The sequence below is a fragment of the Dermochelys coriacea genome, chromosome 25, assembly GCF_009764565.3.
Source record: "Dermochelys coriacea isolate rDerCor1 chromosome 25, rDerCor1.pri.v4, whole genome shotgun sequence".
NCBI classification, from domain to species: Eukaryota; Metazoa; Chordata; order Testudines; family Dermochelyidae; genus Dermochelys; species Dermochelys coriacea.
This window is the reverse complement of record NC_050092.1, coordinates 7,634,495-7,650,194: the sequence shown is the minus strand read 5'-3', so window position 1 is coordinate 7,650,194 and position 15,700 is coordinate 7,634,495. Positions and strand designations below refer to the sequence as shown.

Genomic DNA, 15,700 nt, shown 5'->3' with positions numbered 1-15,700 from the left:
AGCAGAGTGCATATATCAAAGTCTCCCGGGACCTGCTGTCCAGGCAGTCTTCCCTTTCACTGGCATTGGAGCAGTTGTGCCGATGCAGCATTTTAAGTGTAGACATGACCTAAGGCAGAAAGCCTTCCCAAAGATCCCCTAGAAAGTCTGTGTGGTAAAGAAGGGAATAGAAAAGAGATGTCCTATCCTGCAGTCTTGTTCTTTGGCCACAGAAGCATAATTCCTCCTATGTTTCTCTAAAGGCCCAGCCTATGCCACCTGGAGTTATTCTCCGTGCCAAGCTCTATTTCTACAGTTCAGCCTCCAGCCTTAGGATTTGCACAACTATTGTACCTTTCTACGGCCTCGGCATGACTTCAAGCTGATTGTGAAAAAAATCCTGTTTCATCTTTGATTTTCCTTAAAAAGGCAAATAGATGAAAGGAAACAAGACCCCAGTTTTGCTGCTATTTATTTATTTATTTATTAATTATTATTTATTGGCTTAAAAAAAAAACAAAAGCCAAAGGTGACTTGCAGCGTTCTTACCGTAAATTTTGCATATGCGTCCGTCTTGCCAGATGAATACCTGGAAAAAAGCAAAACTCCTCGTGAAATTTACAGCTCATGAAATTGTGACTGGGGTATTCTACTGTTTGATAGGAAGCCTTTGCCAAGTGCACAATTTATTATATGCTTAAAAGCGCCCCTCCAGGACACGTTACTCTGATCACAGGTCCAGCTGCTTGATTCTGAAATGTTATTGAAGAGGGTTTTGTCCAGTGTATGACTGATTAGCACAGCACTTGAGCATGTAGTTAACTTTGAGCATGAGGATAGGCCTGCGGAATTGAATCAAACTGCTTACGTGCTTGAAGTAGATGTTTAAACATTTGCAGGATCAGGACCTGTATTAGAACTTGAAGATGTTTCAGGACAAATACCTGAAAAAAACTTTTCAGGAGTGGTTCAGTTTCCCAGTTCAGATCAGTTTAAGTTTAATATTAACGTCTGGGCCAATTCTTCCCTCACTCGTATCGGTGCAATCCCAGCAAAGTCCCGGGCACTGCCAAAGTGCAACTGTGGTCCAGATTCTGCCCTCTGACTTTTACCCACCATAGCATGGCCCTTTCTGCTGTTGATCCAGTCCTAGTAACTGGGGAATTCAAGACTGAATAACTTTCATGCTCAGATTACAAGATGAAGAGGAGACATGAGCTCCCACTCAACATTCTTTATCTTACAAAAGGCAATTGACTATAGAGTGTGAACCAGACCATTGTGCCAGAGTGCTGAGAGCCAGCAGCTGATCCAGCATTCTGGTCACTTACTAGTTCCCCAGAGAAGCCCTGATTGAGGGGAGGAAGACTAAAATATCTAATCAGACTGTGGGCTGATGAGATAAGTGGTTAATTATCCCATCAGCTGAGATGGTAGTTAAAAAGCACAGGCACTAGGTACAAAGGGGAGGCTAGCAGAGACCAGGTTTCTGGCTGGTGAGAGACCTGCTGCCGCTTCCTGGAGGTAGGGCTGAGGATTAAAGGATTGAAGATCGATCTACTGCATGGGGATTGTGGTGGTGGCAACATCAATAAACTCACAGAGGTATTGATAATTAAGAGGTACGGAACTGTGGAGAACTCCAGGGTGGAAGAGGAACTAGCCTCGTGAAAGCCACAATATTTTAGGGTAAGTGCAAATTTGGTTCAAGCATAAAATAATATGTAGAGGTTTGGCTGACATACAGCTAATTTCCTTCATATCAGCTCCGTTTGAAAAAATTCAAACTTAAAAGATGGTATCACAAACAATAAAACAAAGGTTTAACATCGGCTCAAAAATACAGGCAGACCAAATGGTGGTTTTCTGAATGTTTTGTGTTTAGTTATAAAAATGCATCTTAACCCATTACATATTTAAACCAGTGGAATATAAACACCGGCCTGTGGCTGAGTTGTAAATAACTTCTCTTCATTTTTCTCAATTATATACATAAGATCTTTTCCAAAGGACAATATATGACTGGTTTCCCCAAATAAACCTTACAGAATTCTATCTTCTAATGTCTAAAGTACTATTTACATCAACTCTGTACCTGGGTCTTTCAGTTCTCCTCAGACCCTGAAAAGCAGGAAGAAAATAATCCCCTAGTATGGAAGGAGTGTGCTGTTTCAGTGGGGTGGACCAATACACATAGAAGCAGATGCATATTTCCCTATGAACAATTTAAAAGCATGTTCTGAATCTCTTCGAAGACCTGATTGTCCAGCTCATATCTGAACTTCAATCTATCCAGATAAACTGAAAGGAAAAAAAACAACCAGTGATTTGTTTGCAGTCAGAATGGCTTTTGTGAAGGTCAAGTTTAAAAAGGCCCTTGAACCAGGTTTTGCGGGTGGCCAGCACAAAATAACCCCCGGCCGCAAAACACCTGCATTTTCATCCAAAATAAATCTCGTTCCACATAGTCTCTCATTTTGGTTTAGACTTCCAGGAATAACCTGTTCCTATGTCTGCATGGTTATAAATAACACTTTGCTTTTGAAGGGTGTTTTCTAATCAAAGATCATTTTAGAGATATGGATCACCCCAACAGTCTTATGCGGTAGATCAGTATTGTCCCCATATCAGGAGAGGGGAAATGCAGGTTAAATGACTCATTTAGGGTCACAGAGCAAATCTATGGCAAAGATGGGAATAGAATTTAGGCCTCCTGCCTCAATCCTGTGTTTAGCCACATCACTGTTCTTCCTCATCAGGTAGATAGGCATAGGGGAAAGGAAGTCAGAATGGGGTCATGATGTCTCCCAAATTACTTAAAAATGCAAAAAGACTTCACAACTTGATGTATTGTGAGGCTTGTGTGGTGTTCATGCTGATACGTCCACTTACAACACTGGGCCAAATTGTGCTGTTAGCTACCCCTGAGCAATTTCATTCAAGTTAATGAGGCTGCAAAAGTTCAAGTGAGCAGAATCCAGGCCAGTGTTCTTGGCTTCATCACAAGCAAAAGAGCAGCCAGTAGAATTACAGGGAACGACCTCCTTGAATGAAGTCTTTGACTGCATTAAATCAGTGGCCCAATCCCACCGTTTGCATCAAGAGTAACTTACCAACATCAACCTCATGGGTCTCCATTTCCTTCCTGTATTTTAAATGCATGGGCCACACATGTCCATTGAAAAGACCAGGTGGGCCAGGGATAGGATAATGTTGTGTGCTGTGGGTGTTAAAATGGAAAGGAATCTGTTAGATTACCAGGTTTTATTGTGTCTGGCACAAGGCTGAAGACCAAAGGCAGGTATCTAATGGTTGTTCAATAGTATATGTGTCATGAGTTGCAGAGCACCGTCTGTTCCCTAAGGGATAGGGTTGGTACCTATTTTAAGGTCACTCCAGAATGTCAGCGTTCAGATCTGTAACCTAGACCAAAGCCAAGTATTATTAAACTTAGCTCAAGCGACTAGCTTACCGCCTTCTCCTCTTGCATTGGTCACAGGGAACTGTCAGATAGTAGCGTTTTTTGAACAAGTCAATCAGCGGTCTGGGGAAGCGGGGAAAAAGGCAACATTAGATCACTACTACTTATTTCCTGGGACAGAGAGACAAATGCTAGTGGCCACGCTGCAACAAATAAAAGCTTTCTACATTTCCTTTATGACTTGGCGTGCCATTGCTTCAAATTCTGCTGCAGACACTGCTTCAATCAGCCTGGCATTTACAAATACTCTTGTGTACTGCACAGAAGTAAGGTATCTAAAGGGGCCTGAACAGCCAGATTTGGCACAGGAAAGCTAATCAGCCCGTGATCATAGGGGGAAAACCAATGCAGGCTGTTAATTCTTTCACATTTGACTTGAATTATGCTCCTACTAGGCTGAAAAAACACTCATTGGAGAGGCCAGAGCAGACCAGAGGATCACTGCAAGACCAATCAGATTTGTACAGCAGGGTGGTGCAAAGTTCGACTGACAGAATTCTGATACCTCCCATGAAGGCTCCCAGAATGCAGCGTTCCATCTTGGCCTAAATCTAGGCCATTCACTTTAAGATGGAGCATTTCATAATGGGACCTAGAGTCTCATTTGGGCAACACTGTTCCGCTTCATTCAGGCACTGTACAGGCCTAGGGCCCTAGGCAAGTTACCGATGTAGTCTTCAGTGAGGCTCTCCTAATATATAATCTGTGGAGACAACCCATTTACATTTGACATTCAGCTTCAGAAAGTAGGTTGCCGCTACTGGTGAAGCCTGATAGACTCAACGTTTAAATGTTGAGCAGGTGTCCTTGCACATGCTATCCTCACAGAACCACTCACCGAGGGTAAGGCCAGAAGGGACCATTGTGATCATCATCTTGGATGATCTTCTGTCTTCCCCAAAATAATTCCTAGTGCAGATCTTTTAGAAGGACCTCCTAACTTGATTTAAAAATTACCAGTGTGGGAGAACCCACAATAACCTTCAGTTAATTACTCATTGTTAAACATGTATGCCTTATTTCCAGTCTGAATTTGTCCAACTTCCAGCCATTGGACCATGTTATGCCGTCTCTGCTAGATGGAAGAGCCCATTATTCAATATTTGTTCCCCATGAAGTTCTGTTAGATGAAAACCGTCACTTCTTATACAGTAAATAAATCTTGTTGAGAGCTAAGATTCTGATGCAAGGCACCTGTAATGCTTCATGGAAGTCTTATAGTTGTAAACTGTATTTCACTAAAGTCACATTAAGGTTATATGTGTGGATATATAAGTCTTGGAGACTTCTGTCCCCCTCCTTTTTCAACCCAGTCCCCTACTCCCCACCTCCAAAACTAATTTTTCCCTGCAAGAAGATGCAGAAAAATGTCATTTTTGTGCAAATGTGAAATGAATTGCTGAGCTCAGTCCAATTCCTAATCAAGGATTTACCTCGCAGGAGGCTATTAGAGGGCTTTCCCTTCCCCCTCTCCCCTGGTTCTTGTCACTCAGACAGAAAGCAGAAGATCAGAAGTTCAAAGTGCAGGCAATGCAATCTTTATCGGGGTTAGTTTCCAGCAAGCAGGTGTCCCATAGCTCGGACACCGCAGAGCCTTGTTTCCCAGTGTCTCCTCTCCCCATCCCCAGCAGGTATAATTATCCCTGAAATGCACGCCCACAGTCCCATCCCTTACAAATTAGGGACATTTCATTTTGAGTGTGGGGTCTTCATCCCACCTCTTTTGTACCCCTTGGGAGGGGAAAGGAGTGAGGTTGTGCTACCGTCAGGGACAGGCATTTCTTTGGTCTTTTAGTGTTTTATACCTTCCCCCCCATCCCTCTTTGCCCCTCCTGACTGGTTGCTTGACCTTGCCTTGAGATAGGCGTTGAGGCAATCTTCAAGTGTGCTCTCCAGTAACACTTTAATTGCTCTTAGCTGTTCCCATTGTACTTACAAACCCATCTGGAAGCACCATACACAGTGTCTTTTGTCCTCTGTTTACACATATTAGTAGAAGATATAAGAATATCAAAAAGTCGAACCCCAAATTCTATCCCAGGCTAACACACAAACCTATGTACTAACAGTCAAAAGCCACAAACCACAGAGGCATGAAAGTGTGTAAATATAAACTTGTAATATAGAATTATGGAAATGTACCATTAAATCTTAATATTAGAGTTAAAAATATACCTTACTGCTTCCTACAGCGACCATTGCTCTTACCATCCCACTGTTTAAAGTTGTCTTCCCTGACTTCTATCTGATCTTGTGGCTGAAATATAGAGAGCAATAAAACAGGGCTGCAAATGCAGGGTGATCAGTTAGCTAAGATGCGATCACAACCTGGGCCCTGCCGCACTAAACGACGAAGCTAGTGTTCACTTAACCCTAACCCTAACCTTTTTACAGCCCCATCTTTCCCACAGCCTGAGAGCTTCAGAAAGTTCGTTTCCTCTCTTGTCCCAAGGGGACTGCTTCTGACAAAGGATTCTAAGTTTAACATAGTCTAATAATGCCAGATCTGATTAGATATCGGACCATGGTTTTACACAAAGAAATAGAATCTTTGGATATAAAAAACACCAGTAGTGTTAAGTGACAATTGCCACATCACATGTTCAGCATAGTAGGAATTAGTGTAACGAACACTTCCAGTAAAAGCTGTGGGTCAGCATAGTAAAACTTGCTTAATCTTAGCTCAAATTTAGAGGTACCTGTCTTGGCAGCCCCAAAAGATTGAAAGGATAGATCATCAAATGTCATTGATTTTGTGGAAATACCAAACAAACCCACACCTGACAGAGGCTGGCCTTCAAAGGGCAAGCATCTGACGTGTAATCATTCTGTCTTTCCAACACACTTTTCTGATCTGATTTGCACATGTCCTAGAATACCAGGGTTGGAAGGGACCTCAGGAGATCATCTAGTCCAACTTCCTGCTCAAAGCAGGACCAATCCCCAATTTTTGCCCCAGATTCCTAAATGGCCCCTTCAAAGATTGAACTCACAACCCGGGGTTTAGCAGACCAATGCTCAAACCACTGAGCTATCTCTTCCCCCCCAATTTGATGCAATTTGATGGTTGTTGCTCTGGTGACATCATAACAGACTTAACAGCATGACAGTTGCTGGCAGTTGGCAGTTGCTGGCTGCTGGCTCAGAGTTATGGGGCTGTAAAAAGGTTAGGGTTAGGGTTAAGTGAACACTAGCTTCGTCGTTTAGTGCGGCAGGGCCCAGGTTGTGATCGCATCTTAGCTAACTGATCACCCTGCATTTGCAGCCCTGTTTTATTGATGAAACATGTCAGAGTGAAATGATATATTTTACAGAAAAAGTTAGCGAGAACTCCACCCCCTTTACCCTAAACTCCTATTAGCATTAATCTAGCTGCACTTTGTGGGTTAAGGTGAAGATACGCTCCCAACGGAGCAATATATACACTTCATTTATGCTTATGAAGGTTGGACATTGATAGGTCTGTCAGCACAAGAAAATCCACGAGGCTGCAGGTATCGTGTTATTAAAATAGGAATGCTCCAACTGTATCATCATAACATGGCTTGGTCTTGCCTATATCAGTGGGATCAAACTATGGTATAACCATTATGGAAACTGTTAAAGCGCGACACACAATCTGGGGACATGTTCTAACGTGGCTTGGTCTTGATCCAACACACCCACTACCTTTAGTGGGAGTCTTTCCACTGACTTCCATTTGCTTTGGCTCAGGGTCCTACAGAGGTAAAACAGAGCTAATGGTGTTAGAGAGTGGGACCACTCCCCTGACATAACACTCTTCCTGGCCCAGCTCCTGAAAGGTATTTTGACTCTTAACTTCCATTGAAATCAGTGACAGTTAGGAGCCTCAATACTTCTGAGGATGTGCCTAAAGGACGATAGATTGGTTTGGCTTTGTTTCAAATGATAAATGCCGACCTGCTTGCAGCTTTGTCATAAAAGATCATTTGAAAGCAGCGGAAAGAGAATGAGAGCAAGAAAAGGTCAAGGTGGCAACAAGCTAGGAAAATAATTGAACAAAAAGCAAAAAAAAAAAAAAAAGGTTCCTTTAAAACCATGGGCTGATCTAAGGTTAGATGAAATTAAAACTCCAGGAGATAGGCTGTGGAAATGATAATTCGGTATGTTCCAACCTTGTTGGCCTAACACGCTGGGTTCTACATACTGTGTTGAAACTAACATACTAGCATTTAGTAAAAGGCAATTATATATCAGTCTGTCCAAAACAACTTAAAAATGAAATATGTTCTTCCTAAACAACTTAACCTCACAAACGCACACCGAACTTCCCTATGGTACATACTTGACATTGTACTAAATAGATAAATACATTAAATATATAAGCACTTATAAATACATTAACTAGGCAGAGAAGTTATACTTACCTTGTAAAAATCATCCTGATGGACAACACAACAGTTTGGAAGAGCTTTGATAAGCCGGTTGGTCAAAGTGGTTTTGCCACCGTTGGTCACGCTAAATAGAAAATTTGAAGCGGCATTAGGGAAGATGCATTAGTACAATGTACAATTACTGCTGACGAACAGCAGCTCTTCAGAGGGTATTTCCATTACCACCAGGTCTATCTGCTTCTGAGTTATATGAATTAAAAAGAATCTTTAATCAAGAGTTCTGATTTGTTGCATGTGTTGAAGGCCAGCAGGCTCCACACTGTTTGCCCTGATGGAAGGAAGGGATGTTTCTTACATTAATCCCATCACTTTTGCTTCAATATTTCTTGCCCCCAGCAGGATCTGGCAAAAAAGGCTAGGGACAGCATCCTTGCCCATCCTGGCTAATAGCCATTGATGGACCTATCGTCCATGAATTTATCTAGTTCCGTTATAGACGTGGCCTTCACAACATTCCCCAGGGTCCTCTTCTCAAGAACCAGAGCCAAAAGAGGGGAACCCTCCAGTCAGGGGGAAAGTCCTCCCGTCCTTCAGATTGTTCCCCTCAGTCTCAAATGCAGGGCGTTCTATTAAACCTCTAGTTAAATTGCTCCCCTGTTGGGGCCCAGGATCTCTGCTATGTGTGTTTTAATGAGAGCCCTGAACTCTCTGAGTCCCACGTGGCTTCAGCCCTGAAGGGGCAAAGTTGCTCACTTAAAATATCGCCCCTGTCTTTAAATCCTGGGACTATGAACAAGGAACGTGAGCAGACGTCTCCCAGGGATTCACTCGATGGGGACTGGCCCAGGCAGGCACCCTTTCAATGAATGTGCCATTTTAAAAATAGATTCCAAATGTCTTCTTACTGGCATTGCTCTAGCCCCATTACCCTGCTATTTGTGGGATTTAGGATACATCAGTTGATACAGCCAAGATCCTTGAGACTTTAAAAAAAATCTGCCACAAGAGGAAAATGCTTTAAACAGCTGCCTTAAATATAACCAACGCAGGGAGTCTACCTTTGCTGTCCTGTGAATGAGTCTTGGGGCAGATCTGGATTCAAACTCCCACGTTCCCCTCCACAACTGCATCCCCAAGTGGAGGGATTTTCCTCCCCAGAGGAGGGTGGGAGTCATCAGGGCTGAATGTGCCAACTTTGAACATTTCATTCCAAAGCTTTCACACTTGCTTGATTTTTCATACCATATAAATCAGATCCTCCACTGGTGTCAGTGGAATGGCCCATGACAACCGGCACCCACAGAGGATCTGTCCCCTGCAGTCAGCCAATTCTGGAGGTTTATGCTGATCTACTTCCCCGTCTCTCACAGTTGGAGGGGGAAGGGAAAAAAGACTCTCCTTTTTGCGTTCATTTTAAGAAGCTTTTCCATCAACTTCCTCCCCGCCCCTGTGTTTTGCAGTGGAACGCTTAAAACCTCACTCTGCACTGAAAGCCTCTTTCATTTTCTTCACTGTTTAAACCTACTTAGAAATCACATATAATGATAGATTTTCTGGCTTCAGCTCCCTCCCTTTATTGCTATATAAATCCCAACCTGCAGAGAGCTCCCCATATGCAAAAAAACAAGCATGACCTAGAATTAGACATTAGTACTAGATTTTGCCTTATTTAAATCCCCGCCTTATTGCCACATAAAAGTACATCTAATCTTCACACCTCAGGGCATGCTGCGTGCAACAAAAATAAAAAGCAGGAAATAAATGCAGTATCACCAAGCAACTTACCCCCCCCATAACCTGTCATACCTATGATGTATTTCATCTTCCTGGAGTTGCGTCCTCAGCAGGACTGGGGAGGGAAGAAACTTGGATTCAGGAGAAAATGAAAGTGGAGCAAAGCAATGCCTGATCCTTTCTCTCCCCAAACAAGTGCCTGTCTCTGGCCTCTTGCTCTAAGCTCTGCCTTGCAAGTTGCTTGACTATTTCATTGAGGAAAAAAGACAGGAGCGCCTTTAATTTATACCCCACTACTGCAATGACCTCCCCCGTCCCTCAGCCTTGCCATGCCCCACAGGGTGATGGAAAAGCACCAGGACTCTCATGAGAGGCAATACTTTAGAAGCTGTTCTTAGACAGCCCTGATCTCAGTAGCTGGGTCCTGCGCACTGCAACGGCACCTGTTTTCCACTCCTCCCAGACCCCCTTACTACCCCTTGCTAGCTGGGTTATAAATACCTTCTTGGCAAACCTTTCCTTTGCCTAAATTAGTAATGGGCAAGCTGAGAATGTCGCCCCTTTTAACATTTCCACAGGGACTGCTGGGGTAGGGGAGGGAGGTTTGTAATGGCAAAATGAAAAGTCTTGCCTTCTCCTTGAAGTCACACACACAATTGCTTTGCCTTCCCTTCCATTTCTCCTGTGTTTCTAAGTGTCTCACAGCGAAAGCATGAGCACTCAGTGATTTTTAGAGGAACATTTCAAAGAAGAATGTAGGGGAATGCCATGAAATCCTGTTGGGCTACCACCCCTTGAGGCTTTATTGGGATGGGCACGTTGGCTTAACCGACCACTATTTGGGCTTATTTCTTCCATGTTGACACAAACTCATGAACAGTTATATGGGTGGCCTTCCTAAGCACCTGCTTTTGCAAAATTGACTCCTATTGAATAGCACTTACTCATGGGAATTGACTTGAGTTGGACTACACACCTGAATATGTACTACTCAGTGTGAGCAAAGATTGCAGAACCTGCCCCGAAAGAAACCTTTATTCTTTCCAAAGGCCCTGCTTTCTTAGTCCTAAAATGAAATACTGAGACCCAAATGCTTTTGCAGGTATAAGGAACTGGGGACCTTTTGAGGTGAAGGTTAAAAAAAAAAGCTGATGTTAACCTGGAGATAATTTTGAATGATTTTTTTCAGATCAATATGATGTTAACAGTGCACCGAACACACTTAAACCTCCTCTGTTTTGAACAGAGATGAAAATTCTGGATTTGAATTCCCCGACCACAGTGTATCCCTTTTGTTGTGCCTTTTATAGAATCAGCGGATGGACCAATTGAAAAAGCTTACTGAAAGATTCCTTACTTTGCAAGGCTTTGTATGCACCATTGTAAACCTTCGTGCCGTTGATTTTTATTTAAACGACATGGTGGGCAAGTTCTCTCCCTTTCTTCTTCACTCTTTTGCAGCCCCACAGAGCCAATTTTTGCACTGTGCTCTTGGTGTTACTGTCCATGTGGGTAGTTCTGAGGTGGGGGCTTAGCCAGTGGATTGATGGGCTGAAAGCCGAGCTGAAGGAGAATGCAGGGGGCTCAGACGCTCCTACCACACTGAGGTTGCATTAATGGTCTTGGAAAGCATTCACAGGTGCCAGGCTGAAAGGATTTTTAGGGAACCTATCTGACCAGAAGACTTCGGGGAGCCTTACAGTATACCTCCCGCTGGGTCCCCGCTTAAGCCCATCTATCAGAGCTGGAATAAAAGAAACCACCACACGGATATGAACTCACAACGCTTTATTTACTAAAGAAGAAGGCAGGAAGGGGCAGGGGATGGATTAAGGACACTGGAGATTTGGAATATAAGCAAACACATGTGCACAGACACTCAATAAAGCGAAGATGTTTTTCTACCTCCTTCAGGTACTGCCGGGGGCAAGGTTGCAGAATCCGGACTTGTGAGATCAGCGGTGGACACCAACGGTGGATCACAGGTGTCGAAGACAAGTAAGTAACCCCATCTCAGACCCACTCTGTCCCTCTTTGCATCCTCTGTGGGTGAGTGTCAGATCTAATTAACCGGATTTAGTCTGAGAGTGTGCGTCTGCTTCCTAAAAGAAAATAACTAATAAACCCCAAGGTGACAACTTTGTTCAGTGAGTGGCTACTGCAGACCAGTAACCAATGTGGGAGGGTGTACCACCCCACAGAAAGAGAGCTTTTAGACACCTGAGCCCCAAAGATTCCAGCACTCAAGAGCCCCTGGCCCCTCCCTTCGTTTGTTTATATAGAAACCAGTTATTTAGCAAGAACTTATTCCCGCTCTTTTCACTTTCCTGCCTTTTGCCCAGAATAGGGGAACAAGGAACTGTCACAACATGGAGGTCACCTTGTTCTTATCCAGACCAAGATGGCCACCTAATAAACCATGTCCTAAAATCCAACTGAGCGTGTGCCTTCCTCAAGAATTTGGCAGGGCTGTAATTAACACTGCAGCATGGAGAAGAGGGAAGAGAAGGATTCTTGCTGGCCTTTTACACGGCACTAATTATTGTAGCATCTGGTTGCGTAGTATTTTGTGTACTGCATCTTCTAGAGGATCACCAGGCAATACAAACACACTCAGAATTTGGGCCGCTAAGAACAGGAAGTCTGCCCATCCCAATGATATAAGTCTACGGACGGTCACAAAAAAAATGGACAGGTTGAGTGATTTGCAAATGTCACCAATGGGTCTAGATCAGTGTTTCCCAACATACTCCCATCACTTTAAGCACAGCACAACATTTGCAGTGGGGAGTCCAGGGGGCAGCTCCTCCGCTTGGGTGAATCGTCATAGCCCCATTTCAGTGAAGTAGGAGCTATGACCTGCTGAGGATCTCCCCCAAAGTTGGATCTAGGGTCATGTAGCTTTTCCCACCCTCCCTGCACCTCCTCTGCCCTGCACCCCTGGGCTGAGAAGCTGTGCCAGAGATAAAAATACCAATGTATTGCATTAGTTTGGTGTAATCTGGTGTTTGCATAGTTGTATTTCAAACATAACACGTGTAAAGTTTTAATTAAAACATCACTAATGACATTTCTCAATGTATCATTATTTGCTGGATCATCTGAAACTTCCTTTTTCTTCACTGTGTGTAAATAGTCTATTTACTGACACTTTATTCCTACAAATACCTCCCACCAACCCTCCTCAAACAGATAAAGAATAAGTTACCTCTCTTTATATTACTTGTGTATTAAGAATGTTTACAAATAGTTAAGAGGGTTCAAATATTTTGATAGTTAAAATTTTGGAACTGGTTTGAATTGTATGTGAAAGCAGATAATTTTATATAGAACTTGATGCTTTTTCCAAGGAACTAAAAAGGAAAATAACCCAACAATGAATTTTGTAACAACATGTTAGCTTGTTCTCCTCTTTTGGATCCCTTCTCAAAACTCACTTCTGTAGTCAGTGTTCTATTACGAATCTCCACTCTCATGCTTCCCAGGGCCCCTGACTGCTCTTGCCTATAGTAGGACTAAAAGTCAAATACACAAAATGTCGCAAATACCCCAAGAACCTAACGATCACAGCCCAAAGTTCCGGTATGTGACACACCAAAAATAAACATAAAACGCTCCGTTGAAGGCTTTCCCTCTATCCATTTGATTGTCACTTCATTAATCTCCCCTAGTGTTGAAATTTTCTTTACTCATGGTATTAACGCTGTATAATTGTAAGCTCTTTGGGGCAGGGATCTTGTCTTGTGCATGGGATGTTAGGCTGAAAACATCTATCATGACATATATCTGATAATAATATACATTATCAAACATGTTGCTTCATTCATGGGCTATCTTAATTTTAAAATAAACAATATTGACATAAAACAGGTGGGGCGAAGGTGAATTTTCAGTGGTGGTGGTTGGGGTGGAACTTAGCTCTTTTCTTGTGGGAATTTGGGTAGAAAGGGTTTCAAAACTCCTGGAAGATTATGGGAAATGTTGAAGTGTCACTTTAAGGCTTGAGAATTGAAATGATTTCTATAGTAGTTGATTATATGTTTTGGGGGGCAAAGCTTTGTTTTTTATCATGCTTTATGAATTTTTGGATGGTCTGGCGTGGTATTTTTCTTGCTTAAAGTTATAGATGTCTGTGGACTTGCTTCCCTTTTAATGAAACTAAACTGAGAAAGATTTGCCACACAGAGTAATTTTGGGTTAAAATGGCAGATTTGGATTTGAGCTATAATAGGATGTGCCATTCTTGTACATGTCTCATTAATGCCTCCACCAGAGAAGCCCGTTTTATATGTCCAACTAGATGCTCTCTCTAAACAGGCAGAAGGCAAAACCACAATAAGTGACTTTTGATTGAGAAGGAGAGGAGGGACTCAAACCTTTAATCTACCCCATGTGGGCTGATTCATAGACCTTAGCAATAGACACAATCTTTTAGGTAGGAATGGCAGAATTTGATTTTTATTTTGTTGTAATTTTGATGGATAATGTTTATTTTTAAGCATTTCCCCCCCCCAATTTTTATCAATTTAAATGTTCATGGTTGCATGAAATTGGGAGTAAGGGGGAATCAACATCACATGTCAAAATATACTAAGTAAATGTCCTTAGCATTTTTCTTATCTTGCCTGTCTCTACATTTCAGTCCTCATCAATGGAAATATTTTTTGCTGGTTTGTGTGTATATGGTGAAATGGACGTCTTCCAACATTTACCCATAAAAATCTAATCTGTCTAAGATTACTTTTAAGTCACCTAGTCTATCCCAGAGCCTGGCAGGACTGTTTCCTACAGTGCTTTGGCAAGTGCTGATTATGGCAGAGCTTAGTAGTATAAGGGGCTTACCATCAATCAAACGTTAGTCCCGTCCCTGACCTGTCAGGTCCCACCCACCTGTCACCCTAAGACCCACCCCCCCATGGGGTATTACTTCTAGGGTCAAGATGGACATATGACCGGAAGAAGCTTACTGACTTGGTCTTAATTTCCATTCGTGGCCTTCTCATTAAGATTTAGTCTTTTACTGTAACTGAGGTCATGTCTACGTTACGGGCACTACAAAGACAGCGCTGAAGTTATGCTGCTGTGGTGCCATAGCATAGATGCTTCATACTGCAATGGACGGGGTTGTTCTGTTGATGCAGGTCATCCATCTTCCCAAATGATGGTAGCTAGAATTCTTCCATCAACCTCACCATGTGTATACCGTGGTGAAGCGACGCGACGACTCACCGGCGTGGTGCCTCCTGCTGATCATCTTGGGAATTAGCTCTTCCAGCCCGGAGCGCCCTCTGCAGGCCAGTGTCTTGCTGTCCCTGTGTCCCTTCTGAACCCCGGTGTCCTTTTTTCCCTTGGTTCCCCAGCAGAACCCCCTCACTCTGAGTCTCCCCTCCCAGGGGAACCCCCAACTCTCTAAACTCACCTTGCCTCAGTGGCTACTGCCAGTCATCATCTAGCCCCCGTTCACTGGAGCAGACTGCAGTCTGTAATGGCCACTCATCATTGGTAAGGGGTTAGGATCTGCTGCCTTTGCCTATCCCCGGGCTGCCCCTCTGCAGCCCCAGTACCTTTTGAGCCTTTAACAAAGCCTGCAGCCTGGGGGTTTACCAGGCTGGAGCTCTCCAACTCCCTTTGCCCTTCTCCAGCACTGCTCCGCTTAAGGTACCTTGCTCCCAGGCAGCTAGCCGTTCCCACTCCAGGGCTAGAGTGAGACTCCTTCAGTTTCTGGCCCCCAGCCTCCTTATCAGGGCCAGCTGGGCCCTGATTGGGGTGTGGCCCCAGCTGTGGCTGCTTCCCCCCCATCAGCCTAGCTGTTCCCAGCCACAGCCTTCTCCAGGGCTGCTTTTAACCCCGTCAGGGTCTGAGCGGGGTGACCACCCCACTACACGTGGGTTAGCTCAGATTAACTACGGCACTCAAGGGTATGAATTTTTCACACCCCGGAGTGCCATAGCTATGTTGACCTATGTGTAGACCCAGCCGGTGTGTGTTATCTTTTTATGTAGGAAGGGAGTGATGACCTAAGGAAAATATTAGCAAAGTCATCTGTTTCACTATCCCTTTATCTATAGAATACACATGGAGTATTTCCCAGGTTAAGTGAAATGAACAACCTAATTCTCCCCTAAACCGCAGTACAATTCAATATCCCCAC

At 43.5% G+C, this 15,700-nt stretch overlaps 1 protein-coding gene across 1 annotated transcript; it reads right to left on the bottom strand.

Moving 5' to 3' along the window:
• Window positions 1-2,194: 2,194 nt before the first annotated feature.
• Window positions 2,195-14,803, bottom strand: NMRK2 (nicotinamide riboside kinase 2). Its single transcript, XM_038384477.1, has 6 exons — window positions 14,742-14,803; window positions 7,849-7,939; window positions 5,641-5,717; window positions 3,452-3,523; window positions 3,093-3,199; window positions 2,195-2,280 (listed from the first exon to the last, which is right to left on the bottom strand). Exons 1-6 carry the CDS (start codon window positions 14,801-14,803, stop codon window positions 2,195-2,197), a joined length of 495 nt encoding a protein of 164 aa, XP_038240405.1.
• Window positions 14,804-15,700: the final 897 nt, after the last annotated feature.